Source organism: Lissotriton vulgaris, chromosome 3_1 (genome assembly GCF_964263255.1).
Source record: "Lissotriton vulgaris chromosome 3_1, aLisVul1.2, whole genome shotgun sequence".
NCBI lineage: Eukaryota > Metazoa > Chordata > Amphibia > Caudata > Salamandridae > Lissotriton > Lissotriton vulgaris.
In genome coordinates this window covers 1,340,400,828-1,340,424,040 of record NC_141689.1, presented here as the reverse complement: position 1 = coordinate 1,340,424,040, position 23,213 = coordinate 1,340,400,828, and the positions used below count along the sequence as shown (strand labels likewise).

The window sequence follows — 23,213 nt, the reverse complement described above, 5'->3', positions numbered from 1 at the left end:
GAAGGTTCGGAAAATGTCAGCTATAGATCTTGGGATATTGGTCAAATCCTTGACATACAGTAGCAGGTCATCTGCATACAGTGAGATCACATGAATGCCATCGGCCATCGGGATTCCTAACTCATCTCCCTGCGTCCTGAGAATTGTGGCCAGGGGTTCCATGGCCAAGGAGAACAGCAGGGGGGATAGGGGGCAGCCTTGTCTGGTACCCCTTCGTACATGGATGGCGTCAGAGAGCAGTTTGCCGGTGCGGACTCGGACCGTAGGTCTGTGATAGAGTAGGGACGAAGCCGTTCTGATTGTGGTGCACCAGAAGTGGGACCAGAGGAGCCAGTCGCTGGGCTAGCGTGGAGGCAAGTATCTTCTAGTCTGTGTTCAGGAGGGCCAGGGGGCGATAAGAGCCCAATTGCGTGCCATCCCTGCCAGGTTTAGGTATGGATATCAGGTTGGCTTCATTAAGCGTGGGAGGGAGAGAGGAGTCCTCTGCAGCGTTACATCTTCAGGAGTTCCGGAATAAGAATGTCCGAGTCAGCCTTATAAAATTCGTCCGGTAACCCGTCGGGGCCAGGGTCTTGCCATTGGACAGGTTAAAGATGGCCTCGCGGAGCTCCTCCGATATAAGCGAGGCCCCAAGCTCGTCTTGTTGTGTAGTGGTCAGATGCGGCATCGGAAGGGGAGAAAGATATTCCGCTATGTCAGGGTGTGGGTTGCGGATTCAAGAGCGATATAGGGCGTCCTAGTGGGCCGTGAACGCTTCATGGATGTGACGCTGCGAGTACAGTAGTCTCCTCCCGTCTACATGTATCCCCGCCACTGGGGCTGTGCGATCCTCCTGCGAAATTAGCCAGGCCAATAATTTGCCAGGCCTATCGCTCTGGTGGTGTGTACGTGCCGAGTGGGCGGCGTAATTGATATTGCGCAGCCGTTCTAGGAGGCGTGTATGTTCTGCCTGAGCTTCCGCTAGTGGGCTATCAGTGCCATTGACCGCGTCCTGTTCCCGACTGAGTAGGCCGGTCTCTAGTCGTGTTAAGTCACCCTCTAATTGTTTCCGCATGTGTCCCTGTGTACCGAGGCAATGTCCGCGAATCACGTCTTTAAAGGCGTCCCATTCTATCTGGGGGGCGGATGCTGTATCAGAATGTTCCTCAAAATATTGGACCGTCTCCTGCGTGCGTGGGGGGTGTGGGTGTCCTGCGCCTACGGCTCCGCCTCGACCCTCGTGCGCGTGATGTTGTGGTGGACCCTTGTGCTCTCCTAGGCGTCCCAGCCATTCCTCCATCTAGCTAGGCCTCGACTTCCTCGGGGCTAGTGAAGAAGTGCGTTTTATCCTGCGCTACCACCCTTAGTTTGGCGGGGAAGAGTAGCGAGTACTTGAGGTCCTCGCTACTGCCGCAGTCGCCTCTTCACCTCTAGGAAGGAGTGCCATTGTCTTTACACCTGTACTGTATAATCGGGGAAAAACATCACTGTGGCATTGTCTATCTGGATGTCGCCAAGTTTCCTGGATTCCCATAGGATCGTGTCGCGGTCTCTGTAGTTGAGGACACGAAGAATTAGAGGTCTGGGGTTGGAGCCAGGAGAGAGGGGTCTTGTGGGCACTCGGTGTGCACGTTCCACTACGAAGTGAGGTGATAGCGCGCCCTCCGGCAGCAGGTCTCGGAGCCAGTCTTCCACTCATCGAGTGGGGTCCACCCCTTCCCATTTTTCCGGGATGCCTACTAGTCGAATGTTGTTTCTTCGTGCCCGTCCTTCCGCGTCCTCAGCACGTTCCTCCAAAAACTCCACCCGGTTAAGCAGGTCTCGGATATGTTTGTTTGCTTGGCTCACCGTGGGCTCCAGCGCTGCCACTGCTCCCTCCAAGGTCGTAGTGCGATCTTGTAGCTTCTTATGATCGGCCTTGAGGTGGGTCAAGGCAATTGCCACGCTTTCGATCTTGGTTTCCAGGGAGGGGCGAATCTGCTGAAGAGATTCTTCCAGACGGCCAATACATTGTCCAGTTTTGATGTCACCTGCTCCGCGTCCATCCTGGTCGTTGATTTGGGCAGTTTCCCCTTCATCGATGCGCCTCCGGTTCTGGTCCGTGTTTTCACCCCCCAAGACATGGGCCAGTTGAGGCGGTTATACAGGTCCTGTGCACAAGAGGGGCAGCCCCAAGCGCGGTGCCAGGGGGCGATTATGTGGTCTTTCGAAAGGCCTACGTCCTCGAGCACAGCCCGGGCCTAAAGAGGTTTCAGCATCCGTGGCACCACTCATCCTGCGTGGTTCTGTGTCCGTTGGGTCGACTGGGGTGCAGGCGCCCCAATATGTTTTCCATCCGTCTGGTACACGCTGTCCTTCTCCACCAGCATAACACTCTCAGGGGAGCGAGTGCCCAGTCGGAGGTTCGCAGCGCTTATCTCCCAGGGGTGCCCGTCTCACCTCATCGGCTCTCCTCAAGATCCGCGGTCACTGCCGAAGGGCGATGGTTGCAGGGGAGTATTAGCCGCTGGGGGGGGTGCCTCACCAGCAGTCAATGATGGAGATCCCCTCTCTCTAAGCCAGAATATGATTCAGGACCGGGTATATCCTGGCGAGCCACAGGGGTTCATCGTCCCCCAACAGTCTATCATCCAGGGCCCCGATGCTTCTAGTCTTGAGGGGTCCGCTCCCCCGGGTCGTCGCTCAGCAGGGTGCCACTCCAGATGCGTGGCGTCTCCGCTTCCAGGGGCCAGCAGTGCATCCGCACGACTCGGGGGCTAGCAGTTGTCCTCTCTTCGCCGCAGGCCCCGCTGATGTGTTGGAAGTGGTGGTTTTTGCGTCGGTGCGCCCGGCCACATGTACAGCTCAGCTGTCGATGCAAGATTCCAGTGCAGCCCACCGGGCCCTCCGCTCCCGCAGCCCCCTCAGAGCGCTGCTCCTCGTTGTCCCCGTCTGGCGGTAGGAGCTGTCTCATCGCCACAGCGCTGCGGCAACCCTTCACGATGCCGGGGTTCGGCAGCTGCACAGTGTCCTATGGGGTTCGTCGCAAGGGCACCGCTCCGGGGGGGTAGGGGGAGTCACCCGGCCCGCCTCCACAGACGGCGTGGGTTCCGGTAGTGTGTCATGTAGGCCGTAACTCGAGGCCTGGTGTTCTGGTTGGGGCTGCGGCCTCGCGTAGTCGGGTACTCCAGGGCAGTGACGGGCAGGGCGGTTGTAGACCCCAAGGCGGTGCGTCTCCCTCCTGTCGCAGGTCCCGTCGGGGCGCCAGGGGTGGCGGACTGCACTCCGGTGTGTCTGGGCTCACTTACAGTGCAGCCGGCAGTGTAGGAGTGCAGCACGGCGCACCTCGCGTCTCCGTGATTGCGGCCACCAAAGGGCCTGGCACCATCTGATGTACGGATCCGCCTGGCCTCACCAGCTCCACGGCAGATTCTCACAGTGACGTGGTCCGGCTGGGGTGCAGCTTTGCAGGGGGTTGGGCTGCCTCGGCAATACAGTCTGGGGGTGGGAGAAACCTCTCGATCGTCCTCCGCAGCCGCTGTGGACTTCAGCAGGGTATCGTGCAGGCCGCCGCTTCAGGCCTGGCAGTCCGGTCGGGGCTGTGGTCTCGCGTAGTTGGGCACGCCGGGACAGCAACGTCCGGAGCGGCCGCGATCTCCCAGGCAGTGCCGGTGCGGAGCCCAACAGGCGATCAGCCCCAAAATTGGATGGCGGGTGGGCGGGCGTTACCTCCGGTTCCGCCTGCAGTTTCAGCCTGATTAGGATGTTTGGATCGGAGAATCGGCCGGGGAAGGGGAGCTCGGATCGGAGCTTTACCCTACCACGTCTGCCTCCATTGCGTGCCAAGCCACGCCCCCTTAACTGTGAGGAGGTTATTAAGGCAATCAAAGAAAGCCCCTCAGGTAAAGCTCCCGGTCTGGACGGAGTCCCAATAGATGCCTACAAAACTGAGATTGACCTTTGGGCTCCCATGCTAACCAATGTTTTAAATAACGCAAATTTCCATGGGTTCATACCGTCCTGGACCGAAGCAATAGTTGTCCAAATTTTTAAAAAAGGGAGACCGAAATGACGCCACTTGCTACTGGCCAATCTCACTTCTTGACGCACTAATGAAGGTAGCAGGCCGTATAATTTTAAAACAGGATTCCAACATGGGCAGACTAGGGTGATACCATCTCAAACCTACAGTACAGATTTAGAACGGGCAAAGGCACAATAGAGCCGGGGTTAAACCTGGCCCTAGTTATTTCCAAGTACACCCAGGCCAAAAAGGGAAACCTTTTTGTTACTTTTGTGGACCTGAGTTCCGCTTTTGACTGTGCGGACCATAAGAAACTGTGGTCCACACTAACTGATATGGGTATAGATGATCAAATTCTCTCATTTATTAAAGAACTATACAGGGGTGCAGGCGCCAGGGTACGCTATGGTAGAATGGGAGAGTGCTCAGGCAGGTTCCCCATTGGGAGGGGTGTGAGACAGGGGTGCATATTAGCACCCCTCCTGTTCACCCTATACATAAACTCCATAGGCGAACACCTCAGGGAGTCACAGTTTGACTATCTGACCATTTTGGGAACACCAGCGCCATTATTTTTATACGCTGATGATGCCGCTATCATGACTCGAACTAGGGTTGGCTTACAGAGGGCTGTTTTGAAATTTACCAACTTCATGAGAGACAGAGGGCTTAAAGTTAATACCATGAAAACTTACACCATGGCTTGCGGCCCTGGGACTAAGAGGGCACCCTGTTCAATTTTTCTCGATGGCCGGAGGATCGAGACAATGGACCGATTCTCCTACCTCTGAATAAATTTCGACAGGAGGGGTAATTGGCACGCAGCATTGAGTGCCAGAAACTTAGCCTTCTCCCGGGCAGTAAGCGCCCTGAATTATTTTTGCAGCCAAATTAGGGGGCAGACCAGTGAAAGAACTGATTCTAATTTACAAGGCTAAATGCATTTCCACAGACATATATGGCTCAGGCCTCTGGGGGATTGAAAATGCACAATCGATCCAACAAAGTGAGAATCAGTTCCTCCGATATTTATTAGGGGCCCCCAAATCACCACCCACCTTTATTGCACATATTGAACTGGGTCTACCTATATTTCAGATGTCATAAAAATCGCACCCATACTACTATGGCACAAGGTATGGGTCACTCCTGATACATCGTTAAACAGAGATTTGATCTTCGACTGCCTCAATCTTGACAGAGCTAGAAACATTAAATGGCTAGCATACGTAAAGAATATGTTGACTGAGAATACTTTACAAGGCCATCTAGCATGGAATTGGTGGCCAGAAAGTCATTGAAAAAAATGGCCCTAGATCACTTAGTCAAAAAGAGGTGGGGCTTGGAAAAAGCTAAAACCTCAGTTATGGATCATCAGCAAATTACCATTAACGAGGGGCCCCAACGGTATCTTTTAAATCAACCAAGCTGTTATGCTCATATGCCATTGACCCATTTTAGACTGGGTACTTTTTTCCGCTTGACCACCTTTCCAGACTGTAATAACTGGTCAAGGGAGAACCTAATATGCCCATGTGATGATACTTCTGCCCAAAAAAATATTCACTGTATATTAATCTGTAAATTTTATACTGTACCAAGGGGGGGGGGGGGTTTCTGAAACCTATTTTAAGGGCGTGGGGGCATCGCACTTGCAGACTAGCATTTATTAGGCTGCAACAGCTAGAAAATGACTGTCATCCATGCCATCTAGCTTTTAAAAACTAGCAATCAAGTTTAGAAATTCAATGTAAATAACCATGAGAACGAACCTTATTTTTAGACTTTTCTCCTTTTATTGGAACACATTTTCTAATTCTGGTGAATGTTTTAATTGTACAATTTTTAATTAATGTGTTAGGCACTTTTTAATGTATGCTTTCATGATTTCAACTATGAATCTCGAATAAAGCTTTTTGAATTTGAGTATGGTAAGAACCTTTAGAGGAAGGGTAGCAAAAGAATTAAAGCCAGCCTTCTCCCCAGAAATAGTGAAGGAAACTGTTAAGAAGCTAAATTTAACCCGAGCTGCAGGGCCTGATAACCTATCGGCGGTTATAATAAAAACACAGCTAGATTGGTGGGCACGGTTTGTCTCCCGGATGTTCTTAGCGGTCTTTGATTCAGGAATTATCCTGAAATCCTGGAGAGGGGCCCATCCATAAGAAAGGTGACAGGTGGGACCCTAAGAATTACAGATTAATCAATCTGCTCGATATTGGAGTGAAAGTGTTTTCTAAATTAATTCTTGGCAGATTGAAAGACTGGGCGGAGCAACACTCAATAGTGTCAGCAGAACAAGGTGGTTTTAAGGAGGGGCATTCAACAATAGACCACTGCTTTGCGTTATGGGCTGTAGCACGGAAATCCATGGAGAAGCAAGGAAGATTATATTGCTGTTTTGTGGATTTTCGAGCAATCTTTGATTTAGTCGACAGGGAGTGTCTCTGGGAGACGCTAAGAAACTACAACATCCTGGAGGAACTCCTGGTGGTAATTCTGGAGTTGCATAGTCAGAACTGGGCTCAGGTCATTAAAGATACGAAGGGGAGTCTGACTCTGGAGATAGCGATCAATAATGGCCTGAGACAGGGTTGCGTATTAGCCCTGTTGCTCTTTTCAATCTTTCTTGCAGACCTTCCTTCTTTTCTGATGACTGACAGAAATGCAAGCCCAAAAGTAAATGGAAAGCAGTTGTCTTGCCTTCTGTACGCTGACGATCTGGTGATCTTGGATCAGACAGAATTGGGTCTGCAAAGGAAGTTGAATGCGTTCAGTACTTACTGCGCAACCAAACGTCTCATATTTAATATGGACAAGACAAAAATTTTGTGTTTTGGGAAGAGAAACCAAAAGTTCAATTGGATCTTGGGGCAAAAGAAATTAGAGATAATCAACGAGCATAAATATTTTGAAATGTGGTTCGACAAATCTCTAAAATGGGGCACGCACCTGGAAGCCCAGAAAGTAAAAGCCTTAACTGCAATTTGCGTGTTGAAAAATGTTAATCGCAGCTATGGCTCCATGTTCCACAGACCATTGATGAAGGCTTACAATGCAATGATACCCCCACAACTGCAGTATGGTTCGGAGATCTTATGCCTAGGGGGGGAAGGTTCCTGGGACAGCGAGGAAGGGAAATGTCTAAAGGCATTGTTGTTATTGCCTAGTTCCTCAATGATACAGGCAATTAGACAAGAGCTAGACATGACCGCATGGAATGTCCAGGTGCAAGTGAGCCTAATTAGATTTTGGAAAAGGCTGAGAACAGGTGAAGAATCAAAAGTGGCATAATAGTGTATGGGACAACGCACACAATTCAGCGAAGACATCACTGACTTCATCAGCCTGCACGCCCTCTGCTCCGCTGACTACATCCTCCTAGGGGACCTCAACTTCCACCTGGAGAACAACAACGACCGCAACACCACCACCCTGCTGGACAACCTCGCCAACCTGGGACTCAAGCAACTGGTGACCACCCCCACCCACTACGCCAGACACACACTCGACCCCGTCTTCTCATCCAGCAAGGACATCGCCTTCAGCCACGCCACCAGACTCCACTGGACAGACCACAGCTGCTTCCACTTCAGCTTCGGTAGGACCACGATCCACCACCACCAGCAACAGGTTGCACGCAGGAGCTGGAACAAGATCACAGCCGACCAGCTCACGGCCTCCCTGAACATGAACCCTCCCACCAGCACAACGAACCGTAGCCAGGCGGCCACCAACCTCACGAAGTGGATCAGCGACTGCGCAGACGACTTTGTCCCCCTGAGGACCCCGCCCAGCAGACCCGGTAGCAAGAAAGCCCCATGGTTCACCGACTAACTCAAGAGCTCCAAGAAGAACTGCCGAGCCCTCGAGAGAACCTGGCGCAGAGACCCAACACCGGACAACATGACTGCCCTCAAGCTCGCCACCCGAAAACACCACCAACTCATCCACGCCACCAAGAAAACTGCATTCAAGGAACGACTGGACAACAACGCACACAACAGCAAGGAACTCTTCAACATCGTCAAAGAGCTCTCCAACCCCAACGCCGGAAACAACAACATCACCCCTTCGCAAGACCTCTGTAACTCCCTCGCCTCCTACTTCCACAACAAGATCGCGGACATACACAACAGCTTCAGCTCTCAACCGACGAACGCCACGACCGAACCACCGCCCCCCACCACCACCCTCCGCGCCTGGACTCCGATCAGCACCGAAGACACCGTCCGCACGATGAACTCCATCCACTCCGGATCTCCGACCGACCACTGCCCTCACCACGTCTTCAACAAGGCCGACGCTGTCATCGCACCCTACCTGCGGGACCTCATCAACACCTCCTTCGACACCGCCACCTTCCCGGAGAGCTGGAAGCACGCCGAACTCAGCGCCCTACTCAAGAAGCCATCGGCCGACCCGACCGACCTCAAGAACTACCGCCCCATCTCGCTGCTCCCGTTTCCTGCAAAAGTCATCGAGAAGACCGTCAACAAGCAGCTGGCCGCCTTCCTCGAAACTAACGGATCCCTCGACCCCTTGCAGTCTGGCTTCCGGGCCAACCACAGCACCGAGACCGCCCTGATCGCAGCCACCGATGACATCCGAGCGCTACTCGACAACGGAGAAACAGCGCCCTCATCCTCCTCGACCTCTCCGCGGCCTTCGACACTGTCTGCCACCGTACCCTAGTACAACGCCTCAGCAACGTCGGAGTCCAGGAGAAGGCACTGGAGTGGATCATCTCCTTCCTCGCCGGAAGGACACATAGAGTCCGTCTCCCTCCGTTCAGATCTGAAGCCACCGAAGTCATCTGCGGCATCCCTCAAGGCTCCTCGCTCAGTCCAACCCTCTTCAACGTCTACATGAGCCCCCTCGCAGACATCGCACGCCAGCATAACCTCAACATCATCTCCTACGCCGACGACACCCAGCTGATCCTCTCCCTCACCAACGACCCCGCCACCGCCAGAGCCAACCTTCACGAAGGGATGAAAGAGGTAGCCGAATGGATGAAGAACAGCCGCCTGAAACTGAACTCGGACAAGACGGAAGTCCTCATCCTGGGATCCTCACCCGCCGCTTGGGACGACTCCTGGTGGCCCCCCGCCCTAGGCAACGCACCCAAACCAACAGACCACGCACGCAACCTGGGCTTCATCCTGGACTCCTCCCTCTCCATGACCAGACAAGTCAACGCCGTCTCCTCGTCGTGCTTCAACATACTGCGCATGCTACGTAAGATCTTCCGGTGGATCCCCACCGAGACCAGGAAGACGGTCACCCAGGCCCTCGTCACCAGCCGTCTGGAGTACGGCAACTCCCTCTACGCCGGAACCACCGCCAAACTCCAAAAGAGACTCCAGCGGATCCAGAACGCCTCAGCGCGACTCATCCTGGACATCCCCCGTCGCAGCCACATCTCCGGACACCTGAGAGACCTGCACTGGCTCCCGGTCAGCAAGAGAATCACCTTCCGTCTCCTCACCCACGCACACAAAGCCCTACACAACCAAGGCCCAGGATACCTCAACAGCCGCCTCAACTTCTACGCTCCCAAACGCCAGCTTCGATCGACCAGCCATGCCCTCGCCGCCGTCCCCCGCATCCGAAGAGCCACCACAGGGGGGCGGTCCTTCTCCTACCTCGCCGCCAAGACATGGAACTCCCTCCCCACCCACCTCCGCCTGACTCAGGACCACCTCACCTTCAGGAAGCAACTCAAGACCTGGCTGTTCGAGCAGTAGCGGACCCCCCTCCCCCAGCGCCTTGAGACCCTCTGGGTGAGTAGCGCGCTATATAAATGCGATGATTGATTGATTGATTGATTGATTGGAAAAGATCCAGATGAGTGAATTAAAGTGGGCGAAAGCAGCAAGAAAGTTACTATACATCATTTGTGATAAGTTAAAGGCGACTATTGATCCACAGTCCTTGCATATTGATGAATCGAAAAGCCTTAGGGAATGAATTAGCTAAACTGAAGGACATGGAGTATTTGAAAAATAAAGAGTCAATGCGATTTATGATAAATAGCTGGTTGAGAGAGAAGTGGTACCCTTATTTAGACTTTCTTGGATGAGCGCACCCAGCAGGTCTGCATGCCCCCCTTTTTATCCTCTGCCAGGAAGCTATCAACAGGAGTCCCTCGGGGCTCTATTTTGAGTCCTCTGCTTTTTAATATCTATTTGACTCCGCTGATCTTCCTGGCAGAAGAGCTGGGTGCTAAAATCATGGCATACGCCGATGATACCCAGCTACTATTCACCTGGAAAGGCTCAGACCTGAGTACTGGGGTTCCACAGAGGTGCCTCTCAACCGTGTTCACATGGCTGGCACGGGCACAACTCAAGTGCAACGAAAAGAAATCCGAGATACTGTTGTATGGCCTATTTCCTCCGCCTGTCAGAGAAGCCCTGTGGCCTCCGGATTTTCCTTGCCCACGCTCTGAGGGTGGCCCGGCAAAGAACTTAGGGGTATGGTTCGGAGAAGATCTCTGGTTTTCAGAGCATATCAAAAGGCTTACGGGTGTCTGCTTTGGCACACTGAAAACGCTGAGAAGTTTTTTTCCTATGCTACCGCAGCCGGCGAAGGAAATGGTGGCGCGGGCACTTATCCTTTCCTGGCTCGACTATGCCAACGCTTTATTCATCGGTATCCCTGGATACTTGAATAAACTACAATTGATTCAGAATGCGGTGGCCAGACTCTTATTTAACATCTCCAAGATATCCAGTGTGAGGTTACACTTGCATGACCTACACTGGCATCCCGTGGCCCAGCGGGTGCAGTTCAAGGCTCTTACCATAGCCCATAGAGCCCTGCATGACTCAGGACCTTCCTATATCAAGAAGCGCGTTGCCTTCTATAACCCCGGCCGTTCTCTGCGCTCCTCTTCTCACCGATTGATGATTACTCCACGGTTCTGTCGTTCTAGGATGGGGGGGCCAGTCTCTTTCGGTAAAGGTAGCCACTTTGTGGAACAGTCTTCCTGACATACTGCGGCATACTCTGGATTTCTGCGTTTTTAGGAAATTACTCAAAACTCACCTTTTTAACCAACCCATCTAATTAATCTCTGCTCCCTAGCCCTTAGTTCATTTTCGCGCCAGGACACTCCTGAGTATTTGTGAGCGCTACAAATCGTATATAACATAACATAACATAACTTTTTACCAAACCCATGGCTTAAAATGGAATTACTAAGGGTAAGAATAGGCATCAAACCTGTTTGGTCAAATGACAAATTGAAAAGAGAACTGATGTATCCAGATGGTAGATGCACATTCAGGATTGGTATGAAATGCAATTGCTTACATATTTTAATGGACTGTCAAAAATTGCTAGACCAACGAAAAATGTTTTTACGACCGGTTTTCTTAACCTCTTCGCTGCGGATGACGAGCTCAGCTCGTCATCCGCCACGGTGGTAGTGTGCGGATGACGAGCTGAGCTTGTCATGTAACGCGGCTTTTCGAAAATTGCCGCACACAGCGGTAAAAAAAAAGGCAGCGATGCGGTTAAAATATGATACCAGGTCTCGTGTGCAAGCAATTGAGCTCCTTACGGACATGCATTACCTTGATATTACAATCGCTGTGGCAAAGTTTGTTCAGGCTGTTAAAAGGTTGTTTTTGGAAGAGGGATCTGAGGGATAGACTGAGTAAGAAGAATTGAGATTTAAAGCTTTAATTTTTAATGTTTTTAAAAATAAGATTTTAGTATATTGGATCAAATAGTCTATCCCGAATGAGCCAATTCTCCCGGGTGGGCGCATTTTTAACAAATTAGGATGGCCTCTATGAAAATGTGTGAGTTATAATTGAATAAGAGGCTGTTTCTTTTTTAAAGAATTTGTAATTGTAAAATAAACACAGTGTATGTTTTATATGGTTTATAGATCTACAGTCTAAATAAACTTTACTTTTTGATTTGACTTGAATGAGAATCTCCGAGTGATACGCATCCAGCAGGGTAAGGGAGCCTTCCTTATGTTTGTCAGTGTGTTTTTGATTGTCTTTTCCAGATCTGACATTTGATATCCTATCATGGCATTGTGATTTCTCTCATAATTCTACTTTCTTAATATGTTAGTTTCGCAACCTCTATCCATGCCTTCCTGAGTTAGTTATTTATCACCTTTCTAAGCTTTTCTTTTAATGTTCTCTGCGGAATTACTTTAAAAATTCTAATCTGGTCTCTTTTTCTGCAGGGAATTGCTTTTAAATAACAATCTGTTACGGGTTTTGCCTTATGAACTTGGAAGACTGTTCCAGCTGCAGACACTAGGATTAAAAGGTTAGCATATAAGTAATTTCGAGGGGTTTCTTTATCCATTAGATAGATGTTGTTTGCATCATTTTATGTACCCTTCAAATCAAAATGTTGTCCTCTATGTCCTAGCTTCCAGACTAGTATTTTCTATTTATGATAATGCCTTTTCTTATCTTAAATTACTATTCATCATTGAATATCACTGTCTGAGTGGGAGCCAAACCACATGACATTTTGGCATTTTATTATTATTTTTTTTTAAAAGCGAAGTCTTAATGTACTAAATAACAGTTTTATTTAGATCAATATGAATCACAACTCAACATTTTTACCAAATTCAGAATAAATTTAAAAAAATTAAAATTTAACCCAGTCCACACCTATCCACAGGCAAATAAAGCTTATGCTGTGCCACCCTGCAACAGATGTTGTGCCAGATAAACTCCCGCGTCAATGTTTTAAGGGATTAAAAAAAGGGTGCCATGATATAGAAGGGAAGGGTGGTGAAATAATATAACTGACAGGGCAGCATGAGTATTTTGAGGGTTGCTATGCGCCCCCCCAGAGAGCGGCAGCAACCTCCAAAACCTCATCTCTACCCATTACCATGACACTGCACAAGTGAGGTTGGAGTTGAAAAGGTGAGCAGGGGTGTGATAGACGTGTATACCCAGATAGCGAAACATGGTGGGCTGCCAGGTCAGTTAAACACCATTGAGGCAAAAGGAAGGGTATGGTCTCGTGGGGTAAAAGGAAAGAGGCATGATTTGGCTTAGTTGACCCTAAGGCCCGAAAGGTCAGTAAAGCAGTCAAATATTTCGGCCACTACAGTCAGAATAACATGTATATCACTGAGGTATAAAAGTAGGTCGTCCAGGTCCAATTAGACCGAGTGGAGACCGTCGCCTATTGGTATCCCTAACTCTGGCCGTGGGTCCGCAGGGCAAGCACTAGCACCTCAATTGTCAGGGAAAAGCAGTGGAGACAGTGGGCAACCCGGTCAGAAATAAGGGAGCCTGTTTTCACCCTGGCAGGTGGCAGAGTATAAAGAGGTTTTACACTCAGAATAAAGCGATGCTGTTAGACCTGACACCCTTTGTGTGGTTTTTCCCCCATCTTTTTGCCTCTGACTCATGTATATTTGATGCTGTGCTGGATTTCGTTTTTGCTGGTTTAGATGCTTTGGACCCTCTGCCACTGCTGATCAGTGTCAGAGGGTAAGTGCTCCCTCTGTAAATTGTCATATGGATTGGGTATACCTGATTGGCATATTTGTATCACCATGAAGTCCCTAGTAAAGTGCACTGTGTGTGCCAGGGCTGGTGATGACAGATGCTACTAGTGGGCCTGCAGCGCAGATTGCGCCACCCACATGAGTAGCTCTAAAAAGATGTCTCAGGCCTGCCAGCGCAGGGCCTGTGTGCAGTCAGTGGACTGCCATGTCCGCCTGGCCAGTGTCCCCACTGGCTGGGCCTAACCCTTCCCTGTCTGTGCACACCAGTCAACCCTATGGAAGGCTCAAGGTACCCCCCTGGGCAGGGTGCAGTGCATGGATAAGGTAGAGCATGTACTAGTGCAGGTAACATGCTCTGGTAGTGAGCAGCAGCCATTTTGTGTGCTCACTGCTGTAAGGCTATCTTGCTCCATAGAGTAACATGGGGGAGGCTGGTCCCATTGGATCCCAGCCTATCTTCCCATAGGAACAAGATGGGACATAAGTGAATGATATCCCTGAACTCAGAATTTAATAACACATCTTTTAGTAAAGGTTGTTTTTAAATTCTGTGTTTGAGAATAGTACTTTTAGAAAGTGGCTGTTCTCTTGTCTAAACCTTTCTGTGTGCCTGGGACTGTTTGTGGATTGACTGTCTGGGTTGAGGATGACAGGGTCTGCAGAGCCCCCAGGGGGTTATCTGAGCCAGCCCATGGATGAAAGGCAGCATCTGCTGCCAGGGAAGTGGGAGGAGATAGCATCTGATAGTGAAGGGCTGTGCCTGCCTAACCTCAAAGCTGGCTCCACCTCCTGCTGGGCGACTGTCACCTCTGTCCCTGTGAATGGGAGGAAGAAGGAAACCAGAAACACCCCAGACCCCCAGCAACCCCCAGAACTGGTTTGGACCGGGCTCAGGGCCCCCTTTGCACAAAGACTTCAAAGGACTTCAAAGCCTTTTTGAGGTATAAGAGAAGGACCCCTGACTACAGAAAATCAGATTCTACAATCGAGAGGAACGTCTGCCAGAAGAAGGACTGCTGAAGGAGCTGATGGAAGATTGCCTTGCTGTGTGCTTTAAGGGCTGACCTATCCTGCTATCCAACTGAAGGAGAGGAGAAGAAAGGGACTTTTCTGTGAGCTGTGACCCTGCCTGCTTGAAACTGCTAAGACTTTGCTGTGTGCTGTGTCTGCAACCTGAATCTCCAAGGGTCTGAGAAGAGCTGGCTCCCTGTCTGCAACCCAGGAACATAAAGGTTGCCCAAGGACCACAAGATTCTGCTGCCCCCCTGAAGCTGCTGTGCAGTGCAGAGATCGTGAGACACTGTGTGGGGCTGTGTAGCGCACTGGCTGCTCTCTAATCCGAGTGAGGGCGCCGCGCTGAACCAGCCTGCCGTGTGGCCGAGGTCGTCGTGTACATCGACACGTGTGGGGCGAAGATCTGAGCTTGTGGGTCTCCTCAGCGCAAGGAGCGCTGAAAAACAATTGCTGGCCGTGTCAGTCGCAGCCCGGGGTCAGTAACCCCCGTGAAAAGTGCCCCGTATCATCCCGGTGGCTGTGTCCTAAAGATCGAGCCCGCCGCGCTTTGATTGGGTGAGGGAGCCGAGCCCCCTCACCAGAGCCGCGACGGGATTGGCTGATCAGCGGAAGCGTCATCAGCGAGGCTGCGCTGCCATTGGTTGGCGGCCTCGCGCTCAGAGGGGCTCGTCGTAGACGCCGCGACGGGATTGGCTGCCTCGACTGAAGCTGCCGAGGAGCCGAGGAAGCGCTGAGATCACCGCCGGGACCGGGGAAGATTGACCTGACCTCGCCGAGGGATTTCCGAGTGCTCCAGCCCCCGGCCTGCCGTCTCTGCTCCCCGCTGCTCCTTGAAGGACGGAGAGCGGGCGGAGAGCATCCGGAGACCGGCCAGGCTGGAGCGCGAGTGAGCGCGAGTGAGCGCTCGCCCGCGAGGTGCGCCTGGGGGCCCCTAGTAACACCAAGCACGAGGAAGGGAGTCCCCCTCCCTCCAAGCATCCGGGTGAGACGCGCTTGAAGCGCTTAGGGTCCCTGACGCCAGGGGCTCATTGTGGCATATTTTTTAACGCTGGCATTGTTTGGACTGCTCGTTTTTAGAGCACATCTATTAGAAATCAGTGGCATTAGTTCTAACTGATGACAGAGACTTGAGACATTTATTTTTACCTGAGAAATTCCTGAAACTACGTACCACCATTAAGGTTAAGTGCATCATTTTTATAACCAAGTGATTATCGTGCAACTGCCTTATTTACATTGCTGAAACTAGATAAAGTTATATATTTTTATAAAATATACTTACCTGTGTGGTCTCAGTTTGTGGTGGATTGGGGATTATTGTTGTGTTAAGTGCAAATATTATACACATTGCCTTGGGGATAAGCCTGCCTGCTCGCGCCAAGCTACCTAGAGGAGAGCGGAGGTTATCTACTATGTGTATTCCTTCACCCTGACTAGAAGCAAGGGTCCCTACTTGGTCTAAGGTACTTATCTCTGCCAACTAGAGACCCCCAGATCTAACATTGTTGGACAGCGGTGCGGATTCTGAACTAATAATTGCACTTGACCTGCAGTGATCTCTTGTACATCACTAGTCTAGTTTAGCAGCACAGGTTGCGCAAGATTTTTTTCTTTTTGGTGAAACCTTTTTGTTGAAAAGGTTAGGAAGCATCATGTCTTTGAAAGCGGCAAGCGTGAGAGTAGAATTGGAAGTGGAATTCGAAATTCAGGAGTTGTACAACTACAGAAAGGATCTCCTGAAGCAATTCTGCAAACAGCTTGGAAGGGCAGCGCAAACAAGGAAGAGCTACAGAAAGCTCTGAGGGCCTGGTGGGAGGCCAAACATGTCTCAGAAGAAGCTACCGAAGTGGAAGGCACACAGGAGAATGCTTTTTTGCCCAGTGATTTGCCAGTGCGGTCAGCATCTAAGGTTGGCAGCAACCACTCCAGTAGGGTTATTTCTCCAGAGGAGCTGGAGGATAATCAGAGAGCTAGGGCTCATGAGATTGAGCTTTTTAAACTCAAGGCCCAAGCAGAGGAGAGGAGACTACGCCTTGAAACTGAGAAGGCGGCGGAAGAGAGAAGACATGCTCTCGCTTTGGAGGAGAAGAAACTCCAATTGGCTCATGAGAGGAACATGAGGGAGCTGGACATCAAAGAAAAACAAGGGGGGTCCAGCTCTAATGGTGGCAGTGCACAACCAGTACAGGCGGGTAAGGTATACATACCAAAGGATCTGGTACAGAATTATCAGAGGGGTGAGGATATTTATGCATGGTTTAGGGCGTATGAACTAGCCCTAAAGATGAATGAAGTGCCTGAGAGAAGTTGGGGGGCAGGTTTATGGAAGCACTTTGAGGCCTCTGGGAGGGATGTCTTGGCTGGCACCCTTAGAAGCAACAGGTACTTTATCCTACCCCTCCATGAAGGAGGCTTTGTGCCTCAGGTATGGGCTCACTGCAGAACAGTACCGCCAGAAGTTTAGGAACTTCAAGAAGCTTGATTCAAGTACTTGGGTGGAGTTTGTGAGTATGTACACGCGTGCACTGGAAGGTTGGATAAAGGGCAGCAAAGTTACTGATTATGTGGAGTTGTGTCACTTGATTAGTTGGGAGCACTTAAGTAGTTTGTGTTCCAGAGCTGCACCAGCATCTTTTAGACAGCAAGTTAACTGATCCCAGTGAGCTTGCTAAAGAGGCGGACCGCTGGACTAGCACCAGGGTCCACAAGGGGGTGGTAAGTACCCCAGCCAAGGGTGGACAGGGTCCCCAGCAGAAGAGTGGGGGGGACACGGGTAATCAAAAGGAGTCTTCTAAAGGGCCCCAAAATAGTTCCCAGGAGAAAGTGTCTCAGCCCCCCAAGTCTAAGAAGTCCTGGCCCCGTAAAGGCAAACAGGACAACAGGCCCCGCCTACTTGCTTTACATGTGGGGAGGTGGGGCACATTGCCCCCAAATGTCCAAAGAAACCTCCAGCACCCATTGGTGCTCCAACTCCGGCATTAGCTAGTGTAGCTTTGGGAGGGGATTTGATTTCTAGTGGGGAGGAGGGGTTAGCAGTGATGACCCTTGTCTCTTTAGGAGACCAAGAGATGTCCCAGGAAACCTTGCTGCCCTTAAACACTAAGAAATATGGGCAGAAGGTGACCATCAATGGAAAAGAGATAGAAGCTCTGAGAGACACAGGGGCCAGTGTGACATCTGTCAGGTGTCAATGGGTGTCTGAAGAGCAGATCATTCCCAATGTACTCCGTCCTGTGGTGGCAGCTGACAGTTCAGTGCGCCTCTGCAAGTTGGCACGTGTTCCATTTGAATGGGGAGGAGTCTCCGGTATATTGGAAGTTGTTGTAAGTGATGCCTTGCCTGTAGATTGTCTATTAGGTAATGACCTGGAGAGCGCTCCATGGAAGGATGTAGAGCACAGGACTCACTTGGAAATGTTGGGCTTGCCTGCGTGGATCTGTGTGACCACACGTGCAATAGCAGCCAATAAGGGTGGATTAGAAGAACTGGAGCCTGGAACAATGGCCCCGGGACCTGTCAAGAGAGGAAGGGGCAGAGGGCGCGGGAAACCAGCCCCCACTGTTCCCACGGTCCAGGAGGAAGCAGAACCTGAGGGGGATGCCCTGGAACCTACAGGGAACAGGTGGCCGAACTAGGGGAATTGCCTGAGCTGTCCCAGTGGCAGCAAGATGGTGGTCCCTCCAGGGAGGAATTCTGCCAAGCTCAAAAGGAGTGCCCTTCCCTCATTGGTGTGCGGCAGCAGGCTGCAGACCAGGCAGGGCCTGGGGTCCAAGGAACATTTGATCTACTGGGAGGATGACTTACTTTATAGTGAGCCTAAGTTCTCTGAGCCCGGTGCAGCCCGTGTGCTGGTGGTACCCGAGCGCTTCAGGAACTTCCTACTGGGTCTGGCTCATGACGTGCCTCTCGCAGGACATCTGGGGCAAGATAAGACCTATTACAGGCTTGTCACCCACTTCTACTGGCCCCAGATGAAGAAGCACGTCGCTGCCTTTTGTAAGTCTTGCCAAACTTGTCAGGCCAGTGGCAAGAGCAGAGGAAAGTGCGTGGCACCCCTCCAACCCTTTCCTGTGGTGAGCACCCCTTTTGAGAGGGTGGGCATTGACATCGTGGGGCCCCTGGACCCCAAGACAGCCTTAGGCAACAGGTTTATCCTGCTCTTGGTGGACCATGCCACCCGATACCCTGAAGCAGTCCCTCTCAGGACAGTCACAGCCCCTGTGGTGGGCCGTGCCTTAATGGGGATCTTTTCCCGTGTGGGGTTCCCCAGAGAGGTGGTTTCTGACAGGGGTACAAACTTCATCTCTAGGTATATGAAGTCTCTGTGGGAGGTGTGTGGAGTGACCTATAAGTTCACCACACCTTACCATCCTCAAGGAAATGGGTTGGTTGAAAGATTCAACCGCACCCTGAAGGGCATGATTATGGGCCTAGAGGAGCCCATGAGGCGGAAGTGGGACGTCTTGTTACCATGCATGTTATTCGCATACAGAGAGGTGCCTCAGAAATCCTTAGGGTTCAGCCCCTTTGAGTTGCTGTATGGCCACCCTGTCAGAGGGCCTCTCACTCTGGTGAAGGAGGGGTGGGAGAAATCCCGTGGGAAAACCCCTCAGGATGTGTTCAGCTATGTGCTGGCCATTCGCAACCAGACCAAGCGCTTCAGGAAGCTCGCTCAAGAGAACCTGGAGGCTAGCCAGGAGGAAATGAAGAGATGGTATGATCAGAACACCTCTCTTGTGGAGTTCCAACCTGGGCAGAAAGTGTGGGTGATGGAGCCAGTGGAGCCTTGTGCGCTCCGTGACAAGTGGTCTGGGCCATATGAGGTGGTGGAGCGCAAGAGCGAGGTTACCTACTTGGTTAACCTGAAGACTCCCAGGCAGCCCCTGAGAGTGTTGCATGTAAACCGCCTCAAACCCCACTTTGAGAGGTCAGCAGTGACTTTGCTCATGGCTACAGATGCAGGAGGGGAGGAGGATAGTGATCCTCTCCCTGACCTCCTGGCAACCAAGGAGCAAGATGGGTCAGTGGATGGGGTGATACTCTCACCCACCCTGACCCCAGAGCAGCAGCAGGACTGTCGCCAAGTCTTGGGTCAGTTCGCCCCCCTATTCTCCCTGACTCCAGGTGTCACCAACTGGTGCGTCCACGATGTGGACACCGGTGACCACCTGCCTGTGAAACAGAAGTTTTACAGAGTGGCTGACAAGGTCAGGGCTAGCATCAAAGAAGAGGTTTCTAAGATGTTAGCGCTAGGGGTAATTGAGCCCTCCAGCAGCCCCTGGGCTAGCCCAGTGGTCTTAGTGCCTAAGAAAGCTGCTACACCTGGTGGCCCCCAGAACTCCGTTTCTGCGTGGACTACCGTGGGCTCAATGCGGTTACCAAGACTGACGCGCACCCCATCCCCAGAGCTGATGAGCTGGTGGATCGGTTGGGAGCTGCCCGGTACCTGAGCACCTTTGATTTGACTTCAGGTTACTGGCAGATTGCCTTAACTGAGGGGGCCAAGGAAAGATCAGCATTTTCAACGCCAGAGGGGCACTTCCAGTTTCGTGTCATGCCCTTTGGGTTGAAAAATGTCCCTGCCACATTCCAGAGACTGGTCAACCAGGTATTAGCAGGGCTGGAGGAATTCAGCGCAGCATACCTGGATGACATTGCTGTGTTCAGCTCCACTTGGGAGGAACACTTGCAACACCTCTGTGCAGTGTTGAAGGCTCTGCAGAAGGCAGGCCTCACTATCAAGGCCAGTAAGTGCCAGATAGGGCAGGGATCTGTGGTGTACTTGGGACACCAGGTGGGGAGCGACCAGGTGGCGCCCCTACAGGCGAAGATTGATACCATTCTGGCTTGGGAACCCCCCAAGACCCAGACTGAGGTGAGAGCCTTTTTAGGTCTCACTGGGTATTACAGACGGTTTGTCAAAGGTTATGGCACCATTGTAGCCCCTTTGACAGAGCTGACATCTAGAAATCAGCCCAGGAAAGTGAATTGGACTGAGGCCTGTCAAACTGCTTTTGACACCCTCCAAACTGCCATGTGCACAGCACCGGTGCTTAAGGCACCTGACTTTTCAAGTGAGTTCATTGTGCAAACTGACGCTTCAGAGCAAGGCGTGGGAGCAGTACTCTCACAGATCAATGAGGAGGGCGAAGACCAACCAGTGGCTTTCATTAGTAGGAGGCTACTCCCCAGGAAACAGAGATGGAGTGCAATCGAAAGGGAAGCTTTCGCTGTGGTCTGGGCTCTAAAGAAGCTGAGGCCCTACCTGTTTGGGACTCACTTCCGTGTTCAGACCGACCACAGGCCCCTCAGATGGTTAATGCATATGAGGGGTGATAATCCAAAACTGTTGAGGTGGTCCATTTCCCTACAGGGGATGGACTTCACGGTGGAGCACCGCCCTGGTACAGAACACGCCAATGCTGATGGTCTGTCCAGATTCTTCCGCCTTAGTGATGAGGACTCCCAAGAGGTTGGGTAGTTCTCCCCACTTTCAGCTGGAGGGGACACGTGTTAGACCTGACACCCTTGGCGTGGTTTTTCCCCCATCTTTTTGCCTCTGACTCATGTATTTTTGATGCTGTGCTGGATTTCGTTTTTGCTGGTTTAGATGCTTTGGACCCTCTGCCACTGCTGATCGGTGTCAGAGGGTAAGTGCTCCCTCTGTAAATTGTCATATTGATTGGGTATACCTGATTGGCATATTTGTATCACCATGAAGTCCCTAGTAAAGTGCACTGTGTGTGCCAGGGCTGGTGATGACAGATGCTACTAGTGGGCCTGCAGCGCAGATTGCGCCACCCACATGAGTAGCTCTAAAAAGATGTCTCAGGCCTGCCAGCGCAGGGCCTGTGTGCAGTCAGTGGACTGCCATGTCCTACTGGCCAGTGTCCCCACTGGCTGGGCCTAACCCTTCCCTGTCTGTGCACACCAGTCACCCCTATGGAAGGCTCAAGGTACCCCCCTGGGCAGGGTGCAGTGCATGGACAAGGTAGAGCATGTACTAGTGCAGGTAACATGCTCTGGTAGTGAGCAGCAGCCATTTTGTGTGCTCACTGCTGTAAGGCTATCTTGCTCCATATAGTAACATGGGGGAGGCTGGTCCCATTGGATCCCAGCCTATCTTCCCATAGGAACAAGATGGGACATAAGTGAATATCCCTGAACTCAGAATTTAATAACACATCTTTTAGTAAAGGTTGTTTTTAAAATCAGCGTTTGAGAATAGTACTTTTAGAAAGTGGCTGTTCTCTTGTCTAAACCTTTCTGTGTGCCTGGGACTGTTTGTGGATTGACTGTCTGGGTTGAGGATGACAGGGTCTGCAGAGCCCCCAGGGGGTTATCTGAGCCAGCCCATGGATGAAAGGCAGCATCTGCTGCCAGGGAAGTGGGAGGAGATAGCATCTGATAGTGAAGGGCTGTGCCTGCCTAACCTCAAAGCTGGCTCCACCTCCTGCTGGGCGACTGTCACCTCTGTCCCTGGGAATGGGAGGAAGAAGGAAACCAGAAACACCCCAGACCCCCAGCAACCCCCAGAACTGGTTTGGACCGGGCTCAGGGCCCCCTTTGCACAAAGACTTCAAAAGACTTCAAAGGACTTCAAAGCCTTTTTGAGGTATAAGAGAAGGACCCCTGACTACAGAAAATCAGATTCTACAATCAAGAGGAACCTCTACCAGAAGGACTGCTGAAGGAGCTGATGGAAGATTGCCTTGCTGTGTGCTTTAAGGGCTGACCTATCCTGCTATCCAACTGAAGGAGAGGAGAAGAAAGGGACTTTGCTGTGAGCTGTGACCCTGCCTGCTTGAAACTGCTAAGACTTTGCTGTGTCTGCAACCTGAATCTCCAAGGGCCTGAGAAGAGCTGGCTCCCTGTCTGCAACCCAGGAACATAAAGGTTGCCCAAGGACCACAAGATTCTGCTGCGCCCCCTGAAGCTGCTGTGCAGTGCAGAGATCGTGAGACACTGTGTGGGGCTGTGTAGCGCACTGGCTGCTCTCTAATCCGAGTGAGGGCGCCGCGCTGAACCAGACTGCCATGTAGCCGAGGTCGCCGTGTACATCGACACGTGTGGGGCGAAGATCTGAGCTTGTGGGTCTCCTCAGCGCAAAGAGCGCTGAAAAACAATTGCTGGCCCTGTCACCGTCGCAGCCCGGGGTCAGTAACCCCCGTGAAAAGTGCCCCGTATCATCCCGGTGGCTGTGTCCTAAAGATCGAGCCCGCCGCGCTTTGATTGGGTGAGGGAGCCGAGCCCCCTCACCAGAGCCGCGACGGGATTGGCTGATCAGCGGAAGCGTCATCAGCTAGGCCGCGCTGCCATTGGTTGGCGGCCTCGCGCTCAGAGGGGCTCGTCGTAGACGCCGCGACGGGATTGGCTGCCTCGACTGAGCTGCCGAGGCGCCGAGGAAGCGCTGAGATCACCGCCGGGACCAGGGAAGATTGACCTGACTTTGCCGAGGGATTTCCGAGTGCTCCAGCCCCCGGCCTGCCGTCTCTGCTCCCCGCTGCTCCTTGAAGGACGGAGAGCGGGCGGAGAGCATCCGGAGACTGGCCAGGCTGGAGCGCGAGTGAGCGCTCGCCCGCGAGGTGCGCCTGGGGGCCCGAGTAACACCAAGCACGAGGAAGGGAGTCCCCCTCCCTCCAAGCATCCGGGTGAGACGCGCTTGAAGCTCTTAGGGTCCCTGACGCCAGGGGCTCATTGTGGCAT

General features: G+C 51.9%; 1 protein-coding gene across 2 annotated transcripts in view; it reads left to right on the top strand.

Annotated features, from left to right (window-relative positions):
- Window positions 1-23,213, top strand: part of LOC147727850 (CCR4-NOT transcription complex subunit 6-like) — a 1,257,974-nt gene that overhangs the window by 245,695 nt on the left and 989,066 nt on the right. For both annotated transcript variants that reach the window (XR_015309348.1, XM_086961812.1), the window contains exon 4: window positions 12,198-12,283. Coding sequence is in view for 1 of the 2 variants with exons in the window: in XM_086961812.1 (XP_086817938.1) it covers window positions 12,198-12,283 (86 nt within the window). In the remaining variant the exon portion in view is untranslated. The remainder of the gene's footprint in view (window positions 1-12,197; window positions 12,284-23,213) is intronic.